The 26,081-nt window shown below is 45.1% G+C and overlaps 1 protein-coding gene across 2 annotated transcripts in view; it reads left to right on the top strand.

Annotated features, from left to right (window-relative positions):
* Positions 1-26,081, top strand: part of APPL2 (adaptor protein, phosphotyrosine interacting with PH domain and leucine zipper 2) — a 55,320-nt gene that overhangs the window by 18,835 nt on the left and 10,404 nt on the right. For both annotated transcript variants that reach the window (XM_069585213.1, XM_069585214.1), the window contains exons 3-14: positions 500-559; positions 1,125-1,196; positions 6,371-6,458; positions 8,963-9,004; positions 9,121-9,179; positions 10,137-10,283; positions 13,578-13,660; positions 16,923-17,081; positions 18,696-18,884; positions 20,319-20,361; positions 20,452-20,508; positions 20,609-20,697. In XM_069585213.1, the coding sequence (XP_069441314.1) occupies positions 500-559; positions 1,125-1,196; positions 6,371-6,458; positions 8,963-9,004; positions 9,121-9,179; positions 10,137-10,283; positions 13,578-13,660; positions 16,923-17,081; positions 18,696-18,884; positions 20,319-20,361; positions 20,452-20,508; positions 20,609-20,697 (1,088 nt within the window). The remainder of the gene's footprint in view (positions 1-499; positions 560-1,124; positions 1,197-6,370; positions 6,459-8,962; positions 9,005-9,120; positions 9,180-10,136; positions 10,284-13,577; positions 13,661-16,922; positions 17,082-18,695; positions 18,885-20,318; positions 20,362-20,451; positions 20,509-20,608; positions 20,698-26,081) is intronic.

Raw genomic sequence — 26,081 nt, 5'->3', positions numbered from 1 at the left:
TTTTCTACATGCCCATCCCTCCTGGAAAGCTCGTCCCTGTGGCCAGTTCCTGGTCTTTCTCCAGGGATCTGTCTGCTTGAAATATCTCTTCATTAGAGACCATCCAGCTCCTCCCGTCAGAGCCTCCTAATGCATCCAGTCTTTCCTCTGTGGGTCTCATCATGCTTGTAACTAGTTTTTAATGTCTGTTTCCCCAACAAACCCTGTGAGGGCAGGGACCAAACCTTGGTTGGATGTTTGGCACACTTTAGTGGCTTACTACATTTGTTTACTGACTGAATGACCAGAAGGAGCATTGGTTTATAAATGGTGGGTATGAGAAAAGCTTTTTTATAAAAAAATTTTTTTTTGTTTTGGTCTTCTTTTTCAAATAATTTCTGAACAAAGTATTTTATTATTTTATAGATACATATTATGTTTAAGGGATTCTCTGACATGGCATTATTTTCAGTGACTGTATGTGTGCTGGACAAATCTTACTTTTCTCTTTTCCCTACAGAATGAGATGTGCCTGGCTACTCAACAGCTTTCTAAGCAACTGCTGGCATATGAAAAACAGGTAACTTGATAAATATGTGGCATATGTCTTAAGAGAGTCCTAGGTGGAGTTCTTACAAAGGAATGTTCTGGGGGCATCCTTTAGAGACCTTCCTTCTAACTTTGTTTTTTTCCATAGGCCAGTTCCATTTTTTCTTGTTCTTGCCTTTTCTTATCCACTGATAAATTCTAACTGATGATTATCCGAAAGTCTTTATGGTATACTCTTATATATGTATTCTTAAAATTAGCTTACAAAAGTAATCAACTGCCCTGAGGGTTCGTATTTTTTGAGGGACTACAAGTGCATCAACACTAAGAATTCCAAGCAATAAACTGAAAGATACTATTATATCTAGATAGAAGGGTGACGACCAACAACGGGATAGCCTGGGAAAGGCAGCTGACAGCGTGGCTGGGGCAGAACAAGGGAGAGCTCTGGTTCTCTGCAGTCAGACACTCTGACATCATGTGCTCTTGGGACGGGAGGAAGTCGATGCAGAGGGCAGTGTCTTGTGGGACGATGCTATAGTGCTGAATCCCCTGGCATTTAGCTAACACCTGGCACTTTTTTCCTTTGGTCTTAGAATTTTGCTCTTGGCAAAGGGGATGAAGAGGTCATTTCTACACTCCACTATTTTTCCAAAGTGGTGGATGAGGTAAGATGGCAACATGGCAATTTTTTTTTTTTGATTGAAGGATAAAGGTTTTACAGAATTGTGCTTGTTTCTGCCGAACATCAACATGAATCAGCCATAGGTATACCTAGCAAATTTTTATTTGATTCTTTTTTTGAACTTTCTTTCCTCTTTATTTCGGCCTACTTTTTATTTTTAGGTATCTACTTAAATATCTGAGAAGGTATCTCAGCCTTATCTTCCAAGGCTCATTTCATAAATGAGATTTGTATGTGGTTATGTTTGATTTTGGCTTAAAGGGACAGGCCTTGGTCCACATAAGCAATAGACTGAAAGAAAGACTTCTAAGAATTCAGTTTCCTAAGGAGGAAGAATTAGTGTCTTGGAGGAGAATCTGTCCTTGCTTCTCCCAACTTCTGGTGACTCTGGGTGTTCCTTGACTTGTGGCAGCATCGCCCCCGTCCCTACCCCTGAGTTCACATGGCCTTCTCTCCCCACCCTATCACATCTGTTTGCTCCATGTCTGGGTCCTATTCTCTTATTAGAACGCTTGTCAGTGGATTTAGGGCACACCTGGATAACCCAGAGTGATCTTATTTTAAGATCCTTTATTGTATCTGCAAAGATCCTTTTCCCTAAAATTCACATGGTATAGACATCACTTTGCGGGGAGTGTGAGTCAACCCACTACAGAGAGATTTTGACAACTGTTCTTATGGCTCTGTTGTATAATATATTTGGAATATTTGTGAAAAGCATGTGTTGGTATAGGAAAAGTGTCTACATCCTGATCATAAAAAACTTAAGAGCTCAGGTGCTACAGGTGCTGGGCAGCACCCTCTGCCAAATTAGATGAGCGTAAACGACTTCATTTTTCAAGGCGTTTGTAGCGCTTACAATAGAACATCTTCAGAGAATAAGCAAACAAGACAGCGCACAGGTGCCATTGCATTGCGCCACCGTTGATACGAAGGTGACGCTGTCTTCAGTTTAGAAAGCGAGAAACTAATGTTCACATAAATTTGTGCCAATTGTCTGTTCATTCAGTTCACCAAGTCGATATTCATTCAACAAATACTGACCACCTGCTATTTAGCAGATGCAGTTCCAGGCACTAGGGATGTGGATACAAACCTCCAGTTGGTAGTGAGCTTTGTCCTCTGTTCCACTGCTGGGGCTCTTTGTATAATAATATGGATGCATGTCTAGTCCAGAAGAGGAGGAAGATGAATGGAAAATGGAATTAGGGAAGAGCAACAAGTAATTTTGTTGAAGGTGAGAAGAATTTTCCTTAGTTAACAGTAAATGAATAGCCCAGGGGGAGAAGCGGTAGTCTGCACTCACTGAAGTTATGTTTTCTTGACCAAAAGAGAGTTGCTAAGGAAATGTGGTTATTTGTGAAAACCCTAAATTAGGATTTCCACTTTAAGATCTTTACTTATAACTATATTTTCCTGGGCAGGAATGATCATTCTTCTTCTTTTTTTTTAATGAATTGATTTTTATTGAAACATAGTTGATTACAGCAAAGTGATTCAGATATATTTTTTCTTTCATATTCCTTTCCATTATAGTTTCTTACACAATATTGAATATAGTAGGGCCTTGTTGTTTATTTTATATGTAGTAGTTTATATCTGCTAATCTCAAACTCCTAACTTATTCTTCCACACCTTTTCCTCTTTGGTAACTTGAAGTTTGCTTTCTATGTCTGTGAGTCTGTTTCTGTTTTGTAAATAAGCACATTTGTATCATATTTTAAATTCCATGTATAAGTGATACCACATGATTTCCATAGTAGCTGCACTGGTTTACATTCCCACCAACAGTATAGGAGCCTTCTCTTTTCTCCACACCCTCTCCAGCATTTATTATACCTCATTATAGTTTTCATTTGCATCTCTTTAACAATTAGTGATGTTGAGCGTCTTTTCATGAACTTACTGGCCAGTGATGATTCTTTCAGTGGGGAATGATTATTCCAAAAGGATGGAAGCTTGGAAGTGTGATTTTTTATAGGCAGTATCATAGCCTTCTGGAAACTTAGCACTGTGACTTTTCACACAAGCCTCTTGATGTCAAGACTTAAGCCAGTGAAAGCAGTTAACTCAGGTGGGAAGTAGAGAGTAACTTTTGAGGTAGTTTTCTCTACCTGGGTCTATATCAGATTGACAGTTTTTCAAAAGAAGTAATTTGACTCAGAAATTGAAAAATCCAACTAAAAGTAGAGATTTGTGTCACTTATATTTAATAGGATGTGTTGGATTCAGATCTTTGATATTACAGGCATATAGAGATTTTTATCCTTGATGATTTCACCAAAAGCAAGGTTTCTAGATTACTTATTTTTAGTGCATCTGAGACAGGAAATTTTTGACATTATTGATTCCATTGCCCAGTGTGTCAGGCCCTCTCCTCTGAGTGTTACTTATTCACGTTATTGTTTTATCCTCAAAAGAGTCATGCAAGGAGCATGCTGTGCAATTGCCCATTTTCTGTGTGATGATACTGAAGTGCCAAGAGAAGGTCTGTGTTCTTTGCATACTTCTCAGCAGAGGTGGTGTGTTTGGAAGTGATTATTCCTTACCTCCCAAGGCCCCAAAAGAAATCTGGTGACACAGATCCCTTGATCCTTCAGAAGAAATTAGGAAGAAAATGAATAATTCGGAAATTTGTCATTCCTGAGGTATATAACCTTTGGAAAGAAAACCATTTAACCTCTCTGTGTTTTGGTTTTTTTCATCTGTAAATGACAGAAGCGGGATAGTCCACTTAACCAAGCTGTTATAAAGATTATATTAAATAATTAGAGCATTTGATGCAGAGCTAGTTCATTGAATTCATCTAATTAATTGTTAGTAAAAAAAAAAAAAGGTACATTTTCTATTGTAGTTATTCAGGAAAAGTAGTTAACATGTTCTATATCCTAATGCATTTTTTGGCATGGCTGTCTTCATGTGTTCCCTCACAGGGAGCAAAAAAAAAAAAAAAAAAACAACTGCCATCCTTTGGCTTGATTGAAAGATAAGGGGAACATTGACTGGCCAGCTGCTCCCTTGCCTGACAGATGGTTGACTTTAGGCCAGTTTTTAATCTTGTCAGAGCCTCTGAAAGCACCACCCTGAAGGACCAGATCTGTTGGGAGATCTGTGTGCAAAAGGGGGATGTGGGTGTGTCTTTAATCGCTGCTGAAAGAAACTTCGCCTAACATTTACCCCAAAAAACAATCGCTGGGTGATTTCTCCTTATACACCCAACAGGAATCCCAGAGCATCCTCATAGTATCTGGAAGTCAGGGCCTTCCACTTTGTTCATTACCAACTACCACACGTTAAATGTTTTGGCCACTTGTGAGCATGAAAGACAAACTGTATCCCAGACAATGTTTTGGGAAGAGTGTGAATTTTAGATCTCAGTAGCCTGGTTCCAAATAGGAAAAGGAGTACGTTGAGGCTGTATATTGTCACCCTGCTTATTTAACTTCTGTGCAGAGTACATCATGAACGCTGGGCTGGAAGAAGAACAAGCTGGAATCAAGATTGCCGGGAGAAATATCAATAACCTCAGATATACAGATGACACCACCCTTATGGCAGAAAGAGAAGAGGAACTAAAAAGCCTCTTGATGAAAGTGAAAGAGGAGAGTGAAAAAGTTGGCTTAAACCTCAGCATTCAGAAAACGAAGATCATGGCATCTGGTGCCATCACTTCATGGGAAATAGATGGGGAAACAGTGGAAACAGTGTCAGACTTTATTTTGGGGGGCTCCAAAATCGCTGCAGATGGTGACTGCAGTCATGAAATTAAAAGATGCTTACTCCTTGGAAGGAAAGTTAATGACCAACCTAGATAGTATATTGAAAAGCAGAGACATTACTTTGCCAACAAAGGTCCATCTAGTCAAGGCTATGGTTTTTCCTGTGGTCATGTATGGATGTGAGAGTTGGACTGTGAAGAAAGTTGAGCGCCAAAGAATTGATGCTTTTGAAGTGTGGTGTTGGAGAAGACTCTTGAGAGTCCTTTGGACTGCAAGGAAGTCCAACCAGTCCATTCTGAAGGAGAGGAATGGAAGGAATGATGCTAAAGCTGAAACTCCAGTACTTTGGCCACCTCATGCCAAGAGTTGACTCATTGGAAAAGACTCTGATGCTGGGAGGGATTGGGGGCAGGAGGAGAAGGGGATGAAAGAGGATGAAATGACTGGATGGCATCACCGACTCGATGGACTGAGTTTGAGTGAACTCTGGGAGTTGGAGATGGACAGGGAGGCCTGGCATGCTGCAGTTCATGGGGTTACAAAGAGTCGGACATGACGACTGAGCGACTGAACTGAACTGAACTGAGCCAGGGATTAACATCCTAGCTGTTCCACTGATTTGCTCTGTAGATTTAGATATTTATTTGCCCACTTATAAAACTGAGTATAATAAATAATACCCATCTGACAGAGTAGATGGGAACTAAGTGATATAAAAGCACGGAAAGCGGGCACACAAAGTGGTGCATGAGGTGCTCCAAAGTGTTCGTGCTGGTGGTGATGATTTTTATTTCTCCTAGACCTTTTACAAAGACAGGATTTAGTAAGGCCTTGAGATGGAAGAGAGGAAAGAATCAAGAGCTGTTAAAATTGTCTGGTGAGGAGGAGCATATCTGAATATAGCCTTCTTGTTCCTGGAAAGGTCTGCAATCTGGCTGGGTTGCCTCCGCAGGGAGCTTTCTCTCTCCATAGCATTTCCCAGGTCCCCAGTGCCTACACTTGCAAGGTAGGTAGGTTCCGAGCAGGCCAGTCTTTAAGGTATGACCTCAGCCCCATCTGAGAGAATATGCTCACACAGAGGCCTGGCAAAGTGCTAACCTTACTGCCCACACATCAGAGCTTTTTCCTTCTCTAGGGACATGTGGCTCACGTCAAGAACACAGAGCCAGAATTTGCACAGTAAACAAACAATAACCCTGGGCTCAGAAATTCCTGTAGCAAACTTAAATGGTGCATTGGTCAGTTAGAACCTTGACTTTAGTTTTTAATACCTCTTTGCCTATGTCATTTACTGCTTTATGAAGGGTAATTTATTTGCTGAGAAGTCTAACTGAGCTCTTTAATCACATGGAAGTGTTCAGTGTGATAGCTCGGTGAAATAAGACAGTGTCAGAAATAGTAGGTATTATTTTCTTCAACAGATTTCTCTTTCTTTCAGCTTAATGTTCTCCATACAGAGCTGGCTAAACAGTTGGCAGACACAATGGTTCTACCAATTATACAATTTCGAGAAAAGGATCTTACAGGTAAAATATCTGAGTTCAATGCCATATACTTTCAGAATATTAATTCTTTTAGTATTTTTTTTTCTGCAACTATTTCTTTTAAGTGTGTGGATCATTGAGAAATACCCTCTTTTTCAGCTTTTATTAAATCCTCACAGTGTTCTTGGCTCACCTAAAGGAAGTCAAAGGCTAATAAGAAAACAAAGTTGGAAACAATTGTAATGTGACTAGGGCAGCTTGATAGGGCTGTACAGGGAACAGAAACAGCACATAGAAAGGCGTTATTACCCTTTGGAGGGTAGGGTGCCAAGGAAGGCTTCCTAGAGAAGATCTCTGAGCTGGGTTTTGGTAAATAAATGTTTACCAAGTAGACAGAGATAACAAGACTCATATTACAGGTTGTTGTTGATCAGTCGCTAAGTCATGTCCAGTGTTTGACTCCATGGACTGCAGCAAGCCAGGCTTCCTTCCGTGTCCTTCACTGTCTCCCGGAGTTTACCCAAACTCATGTTGGGGGCATTTGTAAAGGCATGCTGTTCTTGTGGAGCCATGAATACTTTGGAACGTAAGTGGGAAGCTTCAGGAGGAAAGGCCAAAGTGGGGACCATGCGGTATCCGTGCTCGATTCTGGGATGTAGCTGTGAACAACAACAGTGGAGCTCACATTTACTGGGAGGGAGTACCTGTGACTAGTTCAGAGAGCCTAGTTGCTCTTTTGGGTTAATTTTGGTTCTTCAACTAAAATAAAACTTTAATTTTATATCATTTGAAATGAAGGTAGTGAAAAAAAATATAATCTTGAAAAAACTGAGTTAATATTACTTTTGGGAATGTGGGTTTTCTAATCCTTTTGTCCATTTTTATTTCATTGAAAATATTCATTGCTCAAAGAGTAAAGAATTGTATTTTCTACAACACCGTCAGAAAGTCTGAACCTGAGTGCTGAAAGCTCTGTTGTTCAGGATAGTACTTCATCTTTAAAAATACAGCACCTTAAAGTTTTTGTTTTAGGCAGAAAAGATGCCATTCATGGAAGGCCAGATCTTAAACATGAAGCTTTCTTCCCCCTCACTTTGAGATCCCCTGTGATCATGTCACCCTAAACTCCCCCCAAGTAGAGCAGCACTTGGCAGCAGCAATGCTTGATAAATAAAACGTAATACATGTCAGCTTGTATGAAGAGAAATCTCAACTGAGCAGGATTTTTTTATGTTTTTTAGTGTTGCTCATCTATAATCGCATGTAAATCCTAGACCTAAATACAGTCCTGTCCTGTGCTGTTTATCCAGTGGTAACTGAAAACTTCATTGAGTGCATTTTAAAAAAAGATTTTCTCTAAATGAAAATATTAGAAACATGTAGGGGTGTCATTTAAAAAACAAACTCTTAAGTCTTTTGGAGACAGAAGAATCCCCCCTGACGACTTGTATGGTCAGACTGATGTTTCTCAGGTTTGTTGGTGGGAACCTCAGCCTGAGGTGCCCTGCAGCCTTGATGACATGGCCCTTGTTAGTCCAGAGGGCTCAACTTGTGGAGCAGTAATATTTACCAGGATGATAATTTTTTTTAAGAGAATAAAAGTATCCAGTAATAGTGAAAAGAGAAGTCTCTTAGTATTCATGAAAAAAGTTGTTATCCTTTTCTGGTAACACCAAGACAGAGATTTGAAGGGTTTGCCTTGGGTCATACCAACTCTTTAGTGACCCCATGGACTGTAGCCCACCAGGCTCCTCTGTCCATGGGATTTCCCAGGCAAGAATACTGGAGTGGGTTGCCATTTCCTCCTCCAGGGGATCTTCCCAACCAAGAGATTGAACCTGGGTCTCCTGCATTAGCAGGGGGGTTCCTTACCACTTGAACTATCTGGGAAGCCTGCTTACCCACCAGTATAAGTACATAATCTGAATGAATATAATACAAGAGTTTTTAAGCAAGTGAATTAAAATTGATCAGGAAAAAACTCTAAAACTGCTCCAATGGGAAGTAAAAGATGAGAAAGAAAGAAAAAGAATAGAAAGGCAGAAAGTAGCCTCCATATTAGAAAGAATAACAAAAATGTGAAGAGAAATTTATAAGCTGGAAGCAGTTTTGAGACAAAAAACAACATAGAAAATGTGAAAATGCTTTTCTCTGTTGATAAAGTAAAAATGGAGTATTTTAGAATTGTAGACAGTGTCGCTTCCTTTTAAATATCTCCATGCTTTTAAGTTTTTAACCTTGGATGGTCATTCTCTCTAACATTGACTTTGTTGTTTTGGTCTTAGACTTTGTTAAGCCGTCTTTATACATGTTGTGTGTGGCACCTACATGGGGTAATATTTATTGGTGTTGACTTGTTGCAAGTACAGTATACTAGATCGCTTCAGAAGTTTTTCATTAAAGCAAGCATCCCCAGTCACCAGGACCTGGGAGTGCTGGTGAAGACTTTCCCCTTCCATGTACATATCTTTTTTCCTGGGAAAGCACAGAGCTCTGGGTTGGCATACTTTCTCTTTGTTTTAAGATGTTTCTTTTCTCTTATTCAGAAGTAAGCACTTTAAAGGATCTTTTCGGACTCACCAGCAGCGGTAAGCATCTTCTCTGGTCTTGGTATGAGGGTTTAGTTTGTCTGTGGGTAGAGATGCTGAATGAATGTTCTTGCCTTTCAACCCATCTGGGTGCTAAAATGTCTGTTTATTTTTAGAGCATGACCTCTCAATGGCAAAATATAGTAGGCTTCCTAAAAAAAAGGAGAATGAAAAGGTAAGAAAACCTACCTTCCGTGTTATTTTTCACTTCATTTATTTAAGCTCCTTTCATGTTTTCCTGTTATGAATTTGTGGCATTGAGGGTGTCCTGAGAATTTTTTTTTCCTACACATGGATTTTTAAAAATATTTATTCCAAATCTCTTACGTAGACTTCTGCTTCCCTATTCTAGCTTTTCAAACTGGTTTATTAAACATGAACTTGGAACCATTGTAAAATGATAATCATGTAATGATTCTAACTTAAGCTTGATACCTCATATGATTATCTGACTCAAATATACTCAGGCGCTTGATCTCCTTGCCCTAGATGTAGCCTCTGATTCTTCAACTCATGCTTTCTAGCTTCTTAGGTGCTATAGAGAATATCAGAGACTTCCCTATAGCTCAGATGGTAAAGAATCTGCCTGCAGTGCAGGAGACCCAGCTTCAGTCCCTGAGTCAAGATCCCCTGGAGAAGGAAATGGCAACCCACTCCAGTATTCTTGCCTGGAGAATCCCATGGACAGAGGAGCCTGGTGGGCCACAGTCCAAGGGGTCACAAAGAGTTGGACACAACTAAATGACTAACACACACATGCACGGAGAATATCGAATATTTTCAGACGTATAACTTTCACTTCCGTTCCATGATTTCCTGGGAACAGTCTTATGAGTGAAGCGGAATGTGTATGGCTTTGATTGCATGCTGCCATATTATTCTCCTAAAGGACTGTAGTTCTTTGTAGTACTGCCAGCAGAAAGTCTTGGCTTCACCCTCACAAACACTGAGATGCCATTAATTTTGTTATTTTTAATTTGACTTCTTAAAAAGTTGGGGGAGAACCTTATGTTTTTTGTCACAAGTATTGCTCTGATGAATAAACAAACATGTTTTGAAGCTGCCAGCCCGTGCAGAATTGCCGCTTGCTTTGGACAGCTTGCCATTGGTTTTCCTTTCCTCTCTTAACCAGGTGAAGGCTGAAATCGTGAAGGAGGTGGCCGCAGCCCGGCGAAAGCAGCACCTTTCCTCCCTTCAGTACTACTGTGCCCTCAATGCGCTGCAGTACAGGAAGCGTGTGGCCGTGGTGGAGCCCATGCTGGGCTTTGCCCACGGACAGGTAGGGCTGTCCCCCCGCCCCGAGGCCTCAGACCTGGCCAGCTGCGGAGAACAGCGTGGTGTTCTGCTGACGAAGCCCCTAGGAGACATGGAAGCATCAGCAGAGAAAAACACACAGGTGCACAGCCTTCCTGGAAGCTACTAGATGCCAGCACTTGGACAGCTTCCAGAGGGGCTGGGTCCTCAGTAGCTGGACTTGTTAGGCTGTATGTGCAGGAAACAATGGCCCGTTCCCAGGACTCCCGTGGGGAGGAGCCGGCATGGCCTTTGTGTCTGATTCCAATGAAAGCCAGGCCTGGTCCAATGTTCTGAGAAGCCTCTGACTCCCAGATTGGTAGAACTGGGCCTGCAACCCAGGACTCCTCATGTTCCTTTGTCTTCTGTGTGGGAAGGGCTCTTCTCACAAGATAACCTTGCTGAGATTATTGCCAGCACCTTGGCTTCTGGGGCATGGGGAAACATTGCCACTGCCTGATGAAGTCTCTGTAGAATACTGATCCACCTTCTTCCTCCCATTTCACGGACTACTGAACACTGTCTGCAGGGAGGCTACAGTTTCAGGATGAGGCCTTGACCTGGGACACCAGCCCTCGCACTTCACCCCTACCTACCCTGCATTTGCCCCGCTTAGCTTGGCTCCAAAACCTCACTTGGGCACGTGAGAAACACATCTGGGAATCTTCTCAGTTAACCTTCTAGGGACTGAAGGGAATGTGAAGAAGCAAAACGTTGAGAAGAAAAAAAGCAACTTAAAAAAAACCCCACATGTGAGCATCTATTATTTTTAAAATACATTTTAAAAATACATGTATTTCCAAAAAATAAAATATCCATTTCATTCAAAAAGAGAATAAGAGAGAACGTTCAAACATTTAAGCTCAGCTATCTTCTCAATATGTTTGTTACATTGTTTAGTGGTGGGGACAGTAAGGTCAGCTTATGTCTTTGGAGGTAATATTTAACTAGAGCAATATAATCTGTGTGTCAGCTGAGTAAAGCTGGATTAAACCAGAAACTAGCGCTGTCCAGCTGTGGGCCCCAATCCTGAGCAAATCCTTGGGCACTGCCCAGCTTCCTCGGAAGGGGCACATGTGTCTGCTCGTGTATACTCACACTCTGCTGCCCTCCCCTCTTCTGCTAAATACTGTCCCTCTGCCCCTGCCCTTGTCCTGGCATTGTTAGAGAATGCCAGTACTCCCTTGTTCTCTCTGACTAATACCTCTTCTTACATCTGACCTCCTTGATTAGCAGTTCTTGCCTTTGGAGCAGTATTCTTTCTCAGTTAGAGGCCCCAAGTCAGGGAAGGACCTGGACTCAGCATCTCAGAAAGATGAACAGCTCCAGGCCTGACAGGTCAGTGCTTGGGGAGCTGGGTTGGTCAGAGGAGGGTCCTCACAAGGCCTGAAGGATGGGTTTGATACTGACTTGTTTCACTGGCTTTCACAGCCAAGGATTCTAGCGCATCTCCCAGCCTGGCCGCAGAGGGGAAGACAAGACATCAGGTGCAGTAGCGCGGTGTAGCCCCTGCACCTAGGAAGGCAGAGCAGAGCACACCATCCTTGTTGGGTGGTGGCAGCATCGTTTTCGAGGACTGAGGATGGCATGTTTCATTTTTTATATGAAAAGTATGCAGATTTCAAGACAGAAGGCTGGATGAAAGTCTCACCCTGCAGACTTCTAAATTCTGGTAAAAACAATAGTTCCTTCCTGTAAACAAGGTTGTTGTCTGACACCGTGAATCTTTGGATGATTCTGAAGCATTCACTGTCCTCCTGCCTCATCAGCCCTCTGTACCCACTGCCCACAGAGCATCTGCTTTGGTAGCTGATGGTCATGTGACCACAGTACTTCTGCTGTTCACAGAGGGCCACAAACTGAGGGCTTCGGATGATGTTGCACCAAATGAGACTTCTCAGCACCATCCACTTCAGTGAAGGTGGTTTGACTCCAGTTTTTCCTTCTCTGGCCCTCAGTAAACAGGTTTCCAATTAAGCTATGATTCAATCTTGATGCCTACCCACAGACTGAGGTTTTGTAATCTGTGTACAGGTACATGAGAACACAAAAAACGTTGTATTTACAGGGTGAGTCGTACATCACGTGGTTGTAGAAGCCGGTGGTGAATGCCTTCCTTCCGTCAGGTGGTTTAAAGGACTGCATGAGCCTCTGCCCTCGGCCTTTACAGAATAGTAGAGGAGCTGAGGTATAGACTTAGTATCAGTTCCAAGGAGTTCAGGGTGGGGAAGCAGAGGAAAAGCCACCTTCATGCTGTGCCCTCAGAAATGTAGAATGCTTATTTAACAGACTTTGATGTTTAACATTTCTGGGACTCAGAGTGGCATTTACAGTGTTGATCTCTGTATGGGTCCAAGATCACGGAGCCAGGGCATCTCCCTGCAGGTATTCCTCGCATTAGGAATACCCCGAGCCTTGTGTTTCTGTACCGTAAGAACTAAGTACACTGGTGTATGTGCCTCCCCAGGGTGTCTGGGGGCCCAGGTGTGAGGATGTCAGAACTGTACCAATGATACCTCCTAGCCTCTTAGAGGTGAAAGGTGGATTTCCATGCCCACCACCCAGATAAGACCTGCTTCCAGATCAGAATGTTGGGGAGCACGAGGGCCCCGCCCCCAGTGTCCAGCACCTACACAGTGCCACAGCCCTGCTGTGTCCTTCTCATGCACGATCCCCTTTAAGTTGATGTCAGAGTTGGAAGGGCCTTTTAAGGATCTTCAGCCCCATTTTCCTTCTGCAAGCTGGCAGCCAGGTCACCATCTGTCTGGCCTGCGTTCAGAGCCACACGTGGCTCAGTGAGAAGAGGCCGTCAGTGTGGCCTTCCCTTCACTGAGAGCTGCACACTGCTTCTCTGCTTCTTGCTGGTGCTGTGCATGTCACCGTGTTGGCTGCTGGAGACCCAAAGGTGAATAAGACCTAATACTGGCCCTGAAGAGATGACTCTAAATTCACACAGGAAAAAGGCAGATGATAATATCTAAATAATTATCAGTAGTAGTTATTGATGAGGAGGGTATGTACCAAGCCCTTATACTACCTCTGGTCTTCACAGCTTTTCAGCAAGCTAGCAGGCTTCACCCCCCTCCCTCTACCGACGCACTGAGGGCTTTGGGAGTAACTCTCGGCTGGTGAGGTGGGCCTCAGCTGGAAGGCAGTGAATGCTGCGGGCAGGAGGGCCCACTAGTGTCAACTGCCCTGGTGCTGTCAAGCTCACATTCCATGAGTTTTATCAATCACCTTTTCCAGACAGTTTTCAGAATGTCAAAATTGTATCTTTCAGATTAACTTTTTTAAGAAGGGAGCAGAGATGTTTTCCCAGAGTATGGACGGCTTCTTATCCTCCGTTGCAGACATGGTTCAAAGGTAATGCTGTGCTCTGGTTTGAATCTCCTTTGCCTTTTGTCTCTTCTTGTGAGTCAGTCTCTCTGCAAGGTGAGGGGAGGGCCCCACAGAGCCCCCGACCCTGACCGCCTCCACTCCAAAAACGCTCAGAGACGGCACCCATCTCTTCACTGTGCTCTTTGTTGAGTAGTGTGCTTGGAAAGTCATGATTTCTGCAGTTCTTGACTTGTATGGAGCCAGAGTCCTATCTACTACAAATTCTAAATAAAAATTAAAACGTCCACAAGGGTACTTTCCCATTAAGTCCAAGTTCCTCTTCTTAACATCTTCTTTTTTAATACTCAAGTTTCACGTTATAAGCCTATGAGTCCGGTTTAGAAGAGTGGCTTGCTTTTTTCTTTGAGAGCTAATGGGGTTATCAGCCAGAAGTGCTGCAGCTTTTCAGGAAACTCAGCATCATTTGTGAATGACAAATAGATAAATAAGACATTAAGCCTTTTTAAAATTCATTTACCAAACTGCAGCTCAGCTTTGCAAATGCAGACCGTCCTGCCCACGTTTAATTGAGGCTGCGGCTGCTCTGAAGTCTCCTCGCTTCCTGTCATCAGTGTCCCCGCTAGTGAGCTCACGGAAGGCGCCCAGGCACCGCCAACGCCAGGCTCATTTCATTAACAGCACAGACGTGTGGTTCCTTGAGCACTCCTCACGATTCCTGGAATACAGAAATGTTGTCTCTCTGTATATATAGATGTATAACTGACAAGTCCATGTACAAAACAGAAATATAAGTATAGGATTTTATTTTGTGTGGAAAAATAAGTGTTGTCCATTTTCTTGAGAATGCTGCATTTCAAAGTATCTTTAAAAGGCGAAGGAGCAGAATTTGTTTGGGCAATACATGGAGAGCTGCGGTTCAGGAAAGCGTATATTCCTTCGTGAAAGTCCCCAAACTTTTTTTCCTCTGATTGCTGCATGCACGTTAAATTTATAATTATGCTAGAAAGCAATTTGTGAAATCTGAATTCAATTTCCTGCCTTGTAATTTGATTGTGAACCCCAGGAGTGTCAGGAGAAAGTGAAAATAGGGAGCCCATTAACTTGTCACTGCAAAACGCTCTCCCTTATCTCTCGCCGCCTCTCTCATCCTGCTTAACTCTCAGAATCCCATGGTTTTCTGTGTCTCTGCGAGAACTACTTGTGCTTCAGGGTTTTCTCATGGACTAGACTTTTCTATTAACGGATGGCAGGACGTTTGTGCCCATTTCCAGCACGCTGCAGTGCTCGCGTCCTCTCCTTGTTGGCATCTCTCTCTCTGAACTGTCACCAGGGCACCAGCTGTTCCCACAGTCTTGTGACTCGGCCCTGGCCACACACCCTGCTCCCGAGGGCTGGGTCTACTTTTGTGAGTTGCGCTTCTGCTGCCTGACGAGGCATTTTGCTACAGAGGCAGCAGGTGGGGTTCCCAGCTGAACCCGGGAGCCCCGGAACCTCCTGGTTCAAACAGTGAAAGCATACAGTTAAGAATTCTCATTTTCCTATCCCTTACATTTTCTTCTGGTGAGTAGATAAATACTCCTGCCCCCCACCCCCGCCAGCCTATGGGGAAGGGTCTTACTGCTGCACTGCCATATGTCAGCAGCCACCCCACCTGAGAGGCCAAGGGAAGAGTGTCTCATGGAGGCTCTGGGCTCTGTGATGCTTCCCCTGGAGATGGGTGCCTGGCCTCCCATACAGGTGTGAGAGGATTCAGAACCCAGCCTGAACCCACATGGGTGGTATTTCAAACCACCTCTGGTGCCAGGGGCTTTGCTTTTAATCCCTACTCCAAGTGATAACATGTCAGCCTTTTTTATTGTTTTTTTTTTTTCCACACACACTTTTTAATTAAATAAAACATGATTTTGTAAAAAAAAAACCAAAACTTTGAAGGGAACATTTGAAGATGGTGACTTTTCTCCCCTGTTCTCTGAATTCCTGCATTAGCTCAGAGTCTGAGCCTGAGTCCACACGGCTTGGGGAGGGGAAGGGGCTACAAGCTCCCTGCAGTTGTGTGCATGATGTGGTGGTGGTTCACATGAAGGCTCTTCTGGGGGAAAGCATGCTTACCTTTCATGAGATCTTCAGAGGCTTCTCACAAAAGCTGATGAGTCTACCAGATTCTGTATACGTTTGGCTTCCTCTTTCTACATCCTTACCGCTTAATTTTTTTTTTTTCTCATTTCTTTCTCTCAGCCTTGGCAGTGACAGGCAGGTTAAACTAATGAGGTTCATTGGTGGAGCCCCAGGCATTCCATTCAAATGTCCAAACAGTCAAAATTAACTCAGACTGACTGCTTGTATCAGGGCAGCATTAAACAAGACGGCAGTAGACAGGCAGTAGACACTGAACCTCTAAGAGGAGAACGTGGAATGACCAAGCCTGAGCTCACTCACCTGCAGAGCGCTTTTGAAAGGAAATGCTGAGGAGCTCACTCTAAAACCCTGGACTCAGTGGCCCCCAGGTTTCATTCTGAAATCAACAGTGGAGTTCAGTCCTGCCTCCTTACTGCAGTGGGGAAGTGGAACAGTGCCTCCAGAGTTTGTTTTCTTGGGTGGAGGGACCATCCTGGCAGATTGCGTTTAAGACTTTATAACCCAGGCTGTCCTCACTGGGTGTGGTAGCTGTTGGGGCCTCACCTTATCGGGGAGAAAGGGCAGCTAGCTGCTTGTTTCAAGGTAAAGCTTCCAGGTTTTCCACACTTCAGGGCACAAGGAAATGAAGCCAGACCATAGGCAAATTATGGCCCGCCAGCCCATGCCATCTCTGGGCAGTTGAGTAGCTGTCACACGAGGGAGAAGCATTGGCCTTGCCTTTGCGTTTGTGCTCTAGTTGCTTTCCAGTCTCCAGCGGCCATCTCCACTCCTGCCTAGATGGGTAGGTGGGTGCATAATGACGGCCGTCTCCTTCCTGCCTCCCCGGCACTTCCACAGCTGCCAGCACCTGTGGCTCCCGAGGACGGGCTTGCCTTCTCAAACTCACACTGGTAGTTCTGAGCCTGGACACCACTGTGTCAGCAGAGTAACTGCTTACCTGGATTCAGGCCTCACCCAGTGCTATTCAGTTCTGCTCTGTTTGAAAACAGCAGTCTTGTTAACACTTTAGGTAACACAGAGTGGAGTCCCTGTGGTCTTCAGCTTTCAGGGCCTCAGGTGGAGCCTTGTGTATCCTGTGTGAGCCAGGAAGCATGGGGAGGCTCCACCATCTGCTGTGACAAGTGACTGATCTGACACCTTCTGTCTCAAGCATCCAGGTGGAACTAGAAGTGGAAGCAGAGAAGATGAGGGCATCCCAGCAAGAGTTACTTTCTCTCGACGAAGCTGTTTACACCCCAGACTTCGATGTGGCTGCACCCCAGATCAACAGGAACCTTATCCAGAAGGCTGGTTACCTTAATCTTAGAAAGTAAGAGTGCTCTGCCCGCCCCCTTCTAAAAGCTGTGTTCCCTAGCAGTGGCTGAGAGCACCTGTTACGTGCCCCATCAGAGGGTGGGGGTGTGTGAGGGTGAGGAAGAGCTCCCACCAGGAGCCCCTCCCGCCTGGGACACAGGACCTGGGCCAGGTCCCAAACTGTGCTGAGAGATGGGCTTGAAACAGTTGTGTGAGTAAGAACCTAGTACGTGGACTCCCAAGACACCACAGGCCACCCCTTCCTGCTCACCAGGGCCATTTGTAAGTAGACTGCTCTTAGTGGTCATCGTCCTAGACCACTGAGACCCTTCCCCAGACTCCCAGTGGGTGAGAGCAGTGTGCCAGTGACCCAGCACTGAGGCCAGAGTCTTGAGGGCCAGGAACTTATCAGAGTCGTCTAGATTTCTATAGACTGAATCTCATATTTAACCTTCAGGTCTTCCAACTGCCCATTTCAAATGAACGAGACACTCAGGTTTACCTGAGCCTAAGAGCAGAGCAGGAGCAGTGGTGAACTCCCACTGGTCAGACGCCCTGGCTGGGCTGGGGCCCCGATCACTTCATTTATCAAATAGAGCTGAAAACTGAACCTACATCATAAAATTGTTACAAAGATTAACTGAGGTAACTCCTAGCAGGTATAAGCACTCCAGTGTTAGCTGTTACCATTTTTGGAAATTGTAATTATTGAGGCTGGAAACCTAGTGCCCCATACATAGTCACACTCCGTACACACTGAATGGAGGGGGCATGAAGAGGAATTGCCAGCTGCTTTCCTTCCAGGGTAGACCTCTTCGAGAGTCCGTAAAGCTTGTCAAGATCACAAGCCACATATCTCCTTTAGTTCTGTACCGAAAACTCCACAAGGTTCTGGTGTTACTGGTCAGGAACTGGATTTTTCTCTCGTAAACAGCCCACAAAACAAGAATAACATCTAAGCTGGAACAAAACCCAGTCTGATAAAAAGTGCCCAGGATTCTGGGGTATGTGCTGTGGGCTGAGGTGACCCTGGTAACTCTGTAACTAGATTTCGAGCAGTTCAGCTCTGAGTCTTAAGAGGAGTGGTCTTCGAGGTTTTCGGTGTCTGATGGCTGACAGTGGGTTGAGAAGCCAAGTCTGGCTGCAGTGGCGTAGGTGCCCCGCACACATCCTGGAGCTGGCCCTGGGACCAGCAGAGCCTGTCATCTCCCCACTCACTCAGGCTGCACTGTACCCCCCACTGCTAGTCTTTGCACTTGAGTTCTTTTCAAAGCACTTTTGCTTTAATGTCAAGAAACCCATCGTTTCTGAAACACTGAAGTGAAGTGAAGTCACTCAGTTGTGTCCGACTCTTTGCGACCCCATAGACTGCAGCCTGCCAGGCTCCTCTGTCCATGGGATTTTCTAGGCAATAGTACTGGAGTGGATTGCCATTTTTTTTCTCCAGGGGACATTCCCAATGCAGGGCTTGAATCCGAGTCTCCTGCATTGTAGACAGAGGCTTTACCATCTGAGCCACCAGGGACGTCCTCTGAAACACTACCAGTACCCATAAAGAGGCAGCAAGACTCTTGAGGTGCCGTTCATGCTTCCTAGTGCTCATGGGCTTTTCACAATTCAATTCTCACAGTAAAACAGGGCTGGTCTCAACCACCTGGGAGAGACTCTACTTCTTCACCCAAGGCGGGAATCTCATGTGCCAGCCCAGGGGCGCCGTGGCCGGGGGCCTGATCCAGGACCTGGACAACTGCTCAGTGATGGCGGTGGACTGTGAGGACCGACGATACTGCTTCCAGATCACCACTCCCAATGGAAAAGCGTAGGCCACGCGGGTTTATGTGGGAGGAATGGGCAGTGAGTCCACCTCTGCGAGGGCCTCCTAAGTCACTCTGTGTGCTGGCCCTCCTTTGGGGAGGCCCCGCTCTGGGTGATGTTGACCTTTCCTGAGGGTGGTTTTATGTTCTCTTTAAACAAGGATACTGGACCATATGGAGTCCAGCCTGCCTTTTATAAGAAGTCCCAGGGAGGAGACTTCCCTGGAGGTCCAGTAGTTAAGACTCCATGCTTACACTGCTGGGGGTGCAGGTTGGATCCGTGTTCAGGGAACTAAGATCCTGCGTGCCATGCAGCCAAAAAAAAGAAGTCCCAGGGAGGGTTTGTGTGTGGCTTTGGAGAAGGGGTGACCTACATGTGTAGAGCGCGATGGAAGGAGCTATTGATTAGTAGAGACTCAGAGAGAGGGGTGGTGCCAGGCTCTTCCTGTTCCTAGACAAGCCTTTGTGTCCACATCGTGTGGGTTGGCTGTGCAGCTAAAGGGGAAGTGGGTGCCTGCCTGAGGCGTCCACTGCTCCGGCTGACACAGCTGACGTGAGCAGGACGTTCGGCTGCAGCAGTGTTGTGTCATTAACACGCTTGTCCCCACATACTGCTGTGCACCTTGGGCCCAGAAGTGACCGATCACACACTTACACAGATCATATCATCACAGTAGACCCTGTCTGAGCGAGATCCCCTCTCACTTGGAGCAGTGGTCTGAAACTGCTTCACGGAGTCCGGAGCCCCGTGAAGTGTTCTAGGCCTCACCTGCTTGTGGGGAGGAGTGGCCTGTGCTCAGCGCTGCTCTGCTTACATTTCCTTTCTCCACTGGGCTTCTGAGCTGAGATTCTCAGGGGAGGGGGCAGTGTTGTATGGTGTAGACCGTCTCTTCTCCCAGAATGGCAGAGCATATTCAGACATCATCCTTCCTCCCTGGGTGCTGGGAAATGACTTGGGAATGAAGATACCGGATTCTAGTCATAGTCCCAGGCAGTTATGAAACTCCTCTGGGCTTCACTTCCCTGAGGTAAGAAATAGGGATACGATCCACGTTCCCCAGCTCCCAGAGACGCGATGAGGAACACAGGAACTGGCAGGTGTGGAGTCCCTTCAGGAGCGATGCCTTTATGGAAGTAGGCCAGGATTGCACGTGCCTTACTTCCAGGCCACGGCATGCAGAGATTCAGTTCTTAGGAAGGCGTGGAATGGCTGCTGGTTCTTTGGGTGTGGCTGGAGTGGTGAGGCCACAGTTTTGGCTACCTTGGATCATCTACGCAGGGCCACAAGATGGTCAACGCTGCAGAATCATGACCTTGGGCTAGCAGGTCTGAGTCCAGCTTGCTCACTGTAGAGATGGGAAACCTGAGGCCCAGGGGAGGGAAGTATGCCCCAGTCACAGAGATCTGGGAAGCACTTACTTAGATGTACTTTATTTCAGGGGAATAATCCTCCAGGCAGAAAGCAGAAAGGAAAATGAAGAGGTAAAGATTTCGTTTGTTTCATTCTGTTGTAGTATGGTGGGTGACTTTGGGATTCAGCAGGTTTTGTTTTTTTTTTAATGTCCTTTGCAGTGGATATGTGCAATAAACAACATCTCCAGACAGATCTACCTGACTGACAACCCAGAGGTAATTCACAGCCACCACCCCTGCATCTCAGCACTTTTCTTAGTGTGAAAGGTAAGCGTCCACCTCCTGGACCTGAGTGTGTCTTCCTGTGGATTTTTAGGCAGTCGCCATCAAGCTGAATCAGACGGCTCTCCAAGCAGTGACTCCAATTACAAGCTTTGCAAAAAAACAAGAAAGTCCACGCCCCAGGTAACTAAAGGACAAAAGAAAAGTAGCTTTTATGGAGCCAAACTTTGTATTAGGAATTTCACATGTACCAGAAATTTCATCCTTCCAGCCCTCCCAGTTCAGCCCCGTACTACAGAAACAGTAACTCGGACCAGGAAAGGGTAAACACTTTGCTCAAGGTCACACCACAGATGGGGGGCCAAGCCAGGATTCAGAGCTGTCAGCTTTCAACATCAGCGTCCTTCCCTGGGCCCATGCAGCTCCAGCCTGAGCAAACAGAATGTGCATTGAGTGTCTAATAGGCGTTCTCTCCACATTTGTATCAGTATCAACAGAGTTATGGAACCAAAACAAAATTTTTTAAAATAAGGAAGAAAATCACCTTTTGTGTGTCCATGTTACAGCTGCAGGCCTTATCAGCACATACAGTGGTATTTTCATATGTGCATTTGTTTCACATACATATTTTCATATTTTTACTTTTTTCATAATTGTTGCTTTTAGTTCAGTTCAGTCCCTCAGTCGTGTACGACTCTTTGTGACCCTATGAATCACAGCACACCAAGCCTCCCTGTCCATCACCAACTCCTGGAGTTCACTCAGACTCACGACCATCGAGTCAGTGATGCCATCCAGCCATCTCACCCTCTGTCGTCCCCTTCTCCTCCTGCCCCCAGTCCCTCCCAGCATCAGTTTTCCAATGAGTCAACTCTTCACATGAGGTGGCCAAAGTACTGGAGTTTCAGCTTTAGCATCATTCCTTCCAAGGAAATCCCAGGGCTGATCTCCTTCAGAATGGACTGGTTGGATCTCCTTGCAGTCCAAGGGACTCTCAAGAGTCTTCTCCAACACCACACTTCAAAAGCATCAATTCTTCGGCCCTCAGCCTTCTTCACAGTCCAACTCTCACATCCATACATGACCACAGGAAAAACCATAGCCTTGACTAGACGGACCTTAGTCGGCAAAGTAATGTCTCTGCTTTTGAATATGCTATCTAGGTTGGTCATAACTTTTCTTCCAAGGAGTAAGCGTCTTTTAATTTCATGGCTGCAGTCACTATCTGCAGTGATTTTGGAGCCCCCCAAAATAAAGTCTGACACTGTTTCCACTGTTTCCCCATCTATTTCCCATGAAGTGATGGGACTGGATGCCATGATCTTCGTTTTCTGAATGTTGAGGTTTAAGCCAACTTTATCACTCTCCTCTTTCACTTTCATCAAGAGGCTTTTTAGTTCCTGTTCACTTTCTGCCATAAGGGTGGTCATCTGCGTATCTGAGGTTATTGATATTTCTCCCGGCAATGTTGATTCCAGCTTGTGCTTCTTCCAGTCCAGCGTTTCTCATGATGTACTCTGCATATAAGTTAAATAAGCAGGGTGATGCTTTGACTCCACACTATTCCATCAATTATTGTCTGTTTGACTACACTCGTTGTCTTCCCTTCCTTTACTTGCTGTTGTCATTTATAGTGAGCATTTTCACACAGACAGCTATCCTCTTGTTTAGAATGCTGCATTAGGATTTATTCTAGGAATGCCCCCCTTTATCTAAATGGGATTTTCCATTAGTTAAATAATAGAAGGCTGATTTATCTGTTATGCTGATGAAAGCATGGTATCAAAGGGTGAGTTAAATCATGAGTGTATCAGGCACCCATCTTCAATGGCATGGTAGAAAGAACCCCGTTACGTGTTTTACGGATACCGTCCAGTGATTCCAGAAGAAAGTTGTCAGAAAGCTCAGTTAAGTAATTTCCCAGGGTCTCAGTGCTGTGCAGTGTGGAGCCAGTGTTCACACACCCAACACGGGGATGTGAGGAGGAAGAGCATGAGATGAAACAGAAGAGAGGTTGAGTCTTGAAAGAATGGCAGCAGAGCAGGACTGCAGGCTTTGAGAAGTGGGGCGGCAGTCGGAATGGCGTGGGAAGACTGCTTGGTGACCGTTCTAGGAGAGAGTGGGTGGGGTGGGAGAAGAGAAGGGCAGAGGGCCCCATAGGATGTCCTGTGAGGAGAACTTGAGCCAAGGGAATGAAAATGAGGAGGCAAGAAGTCTTGAGAACACTCCAGTGCCCTAATTTAAGGGTATCAGTTTACACACAAGTAGCATACTTATCAAGTGCAGCTTTAAGGAAAGCACTTTATGAATGGAAATGGAAATACAGATCGAGCCAGGGGGGCTCCTCTCTGAGCCTTGGATTGGGTCAGTGTCTGTCCTCTCTTTGTAAAGCCACGCGAGTGTGAGGGGACAGAGTGGAGAACATGCACTGAAGTCAGGAGATGTGGTCTTACCAACAGCTCTGCTCTGAACACAGGTAGATGTCCCTGAGTGAGTCATCAACACTCCAGGCCTCTGTCCCGACTCTGACATGAAATGAATTAGACCACCTCCGAGACCACCTCTTCCCGGCTCTTAAAACACCATCTTTCTGGGGTGCCAAAGTTAGTAATTAAAAGGTGTGATTGGCTTTCTGAAAAACAGTTTGCAGCTCAGATTCAATAACTGATTTTTCTCTTCCGCTCTAGAATATGTAAACCACATTCTTAGAAAGGACCCCACAGAAGAATCCCTAGAAAAAAAAAGACTAGCCAGCTGGCTGAATCTGCCCAGAGATTGGAAGGGTGACACACGGCTGCCAGGTGGTCTCTGAGCAGTGGAGGGGCGGGGTACTCTCTTAGGGTCTACTCATTAAGGATAAAGAAATGTTTTGATGGCAGGGAATGAAGCAGAGAAACTGTTCTTGGGGACAAATTGTGTTCACTTCCAAGCAAATCTCGTGTGGCCTTCACTCGTTCTGCAGTTACTTATATCTGATATTCATTCATTTATCCTGTTGTTCAACACGTTTGTTAAATGTCCAGTATGTGGCCAGGCAATGAGCTAGAGCATGAAACTTACAGACTTGTAGGGAAAGACAGGCAAAAGGTAAATAAGTTGAAATAAAGAAAGCATTATGGTAAAGATAAGAATGCTGTCATAAAGAATAAAGAGGAGACCAATTTAGGGCCTGTCTGGGGAGATAGTATTTAAACTGAGAAGTAAGAGATGAGAAGTAGCCTCTCTTGCAGAGAGCCAGACGTACTGCATTCCCGACATCAGCTGTGGAGGCTGAATGGCAGAGAAGAGCTTGGTGTCTTTTGGGAACTGAAAGGTATCAGTGTAACTAGATGATGGTCAGCCAAAGGAGGCCAGAAAGATGAGCTTGGGAAGGAGGGAGACGGACAGACTGTGAAGGAAGTCAGACTCACAACTTCCTCCAGTGACTCACTTGTATCACACTCCCCTCTTAAAGACTGCATTGAATAGCAGGTGTGACTCTGTCATTCTGGTTACTAAGGCAGCGTGACACTGTGGGAAAGACTCAGTTCTTAATCTAGCTCGCCCACCAGATGAGTGCATTCAGGATCATCAGCTTCTCTAGAGGCCATGGATTCCTTTTCTGTTAACAGTGGAGGTTAAACTAAGTGTGTCTCCTTGTAGTGATCATCTACTCTTCTGTCTATTGTATCCCTGTCCACTTTCCATTCATTATGCTCATTTGTCAGATGATACTATAAAATAGTTCCTTATAACATATTAAGTTACTGACACACTTGAGAAATTTGAAATACTGATACACAAAATATCAAATGAATGGAAAGATACTGAGAGTCTTCTTTTGGTTCAAATAGTGTAAGAAACCAAAATACTTTTACTTTCTTTGCCCCTCACAGGCATTTACACTCTAGCTAGGGAGAAAAGGCTGTAAACATATGAAAGGTTAAATTATGCTGACACTGGGAAGAGAACAGACAGAGTGAATCACTGTTCAGACAGTGCTCTACTGTCTGGCCACAATCTCCCAACAGCATGTGTGGGTCCAGTGCTGAGCCCCGGAGGCACAGCGAAGTCCAAGACTGTCCTCCTGACTTCCCGAGAAGAAACGCAGGACTGCAGAGGAGGGAGAGGGTCAGGCTGGCTTGCAAGGCCTGGTGGATGGAGGGCGATCTGAGCGGACGCTTGCAGTGTGGGAGAGAGTGGGTGAGCAGTGGGACTGAGGCAGAGTCGGTGGCAGGAGGAGCACAGTGGAGGGCGCACTGAGGGGGCGGAGAGGGAGGCCCTCAGGAGAAGGAAAGCCAGGTGGTTGAGTGCTAGGCCAAAATGTAGTGTTCATTCAGCAAACATTTGTGAGTGCCTACTGTGTACCAGTTCAGCGTTTCTCATGATGTACTCTGCATAGAAGTTAAATAAGCAGGGTGACAATATACAGCCTTGACATACTCCTTTTCCTATTTGGAACCAGTCTGTTGTTCCATGTCCAGTTCTAACTGTTGCTTCCTGACCTGCATACAGATTTCTCAAGAGGTAGGTCAGGTGGTGTGGTATTCCCATCTCTTTCAGAATTTTCCACAGTTTATTGTAATCCACACAGTCAAAGGCTTTGGCATAGTCAATAAAGCAGAAATAGATGTTTCTTATATGCAGAGTACATCATGAGACACGCTGGACTGGAAGAAACACAAGCTGGAATCAAGATTGCTGGGAGAAATATCAATAACCTCAGATATGCAGATGACACCACCCTTATGGCAGAAAGTGAAGAGGAACTAAAAAGCCTCTTGATGAAAGTGAAAGAGGAGAGTGAAAAAGTTGGCTTAAACCTCAACATTCAGAAAACGAAGATCATGGCATCCAGTCCCATCACTTCATGGGAAATAGATGGGGAAACAGTGGAAACAGTGTCAGACTTTATTTTGGGGGGCTCCAAAATCACTGCAGATAGTGACTGCAGCCATGAAATTAAAAGACGCTTACTCCTTGGAAGAAAAGTTATGACCAACCTAGATAGCATATTCAAAAGCAGAGACATTACTTTGCCGACTAAGGTCCGTCTAGTCAAGGCTATGGTTTTTCCTGTGGTCATGTATGGATGTGAGAGTTGGACTGTGAAGAAGGCTGAGCGCCGAAGAATTGATACTTTTGAAGTGTGGTGTTGGAGAAGACTCTTGAGAGTCCCTTGGACTGCAAGGAGATCCAACCAGTCCATTCTGAAGGAGATCAGCCCTGGGATTTCCTTGGAAGGAATGATGCTAAAGCTGAAACTCCAGTACTTTGGCCACCTCATGTGAAGAGTTGACTCATTGGAAGACTCTGATGCTGGGAGGGATTGGGGGCAGGAGGAGAAGGGGACGACAGAGGATGAGATGACTGGATGGCATCACTGACTTGATGGATGTGGGTCTGAATAAACTCCGGGAGTTGGTGATGGACAGGGAGGCCTGGCGTGCTGCGATTCATGGGTCGCAGAGTCGGACACAACTGAGCGACTGAACTGAACTGTGTACCAAGTGATAAATGTGATTTAGCTACTGAACTGTGTACCAAGTGATAAATATGATTTAGCTACAGCTCCTGCCCTCAAAAAC

The sequence above is a fragment of the Ovis canadensis genome, chromosome 3 (assembly GCF_042477335.2).
Source record: "Ovis canadensis isolate MfBH-ARS-UI-01 breed Bighorn chromosome 3, ARS-UI_OviCan_v2, whole genome shotgun sequence".
Classification (NCBI taxonomy): domain Eukaryota; kingdom Metazoa; phylum Chordata; class Mammalia; order Artiodactyla; family Bovidae; genus Ovis; species Ovis canadensis.
The sequence above is the reverse complement of the archived record's forward strand: the minus strand, read 5'-3'. Positions and strand labels throughout refer to the sequence as shown.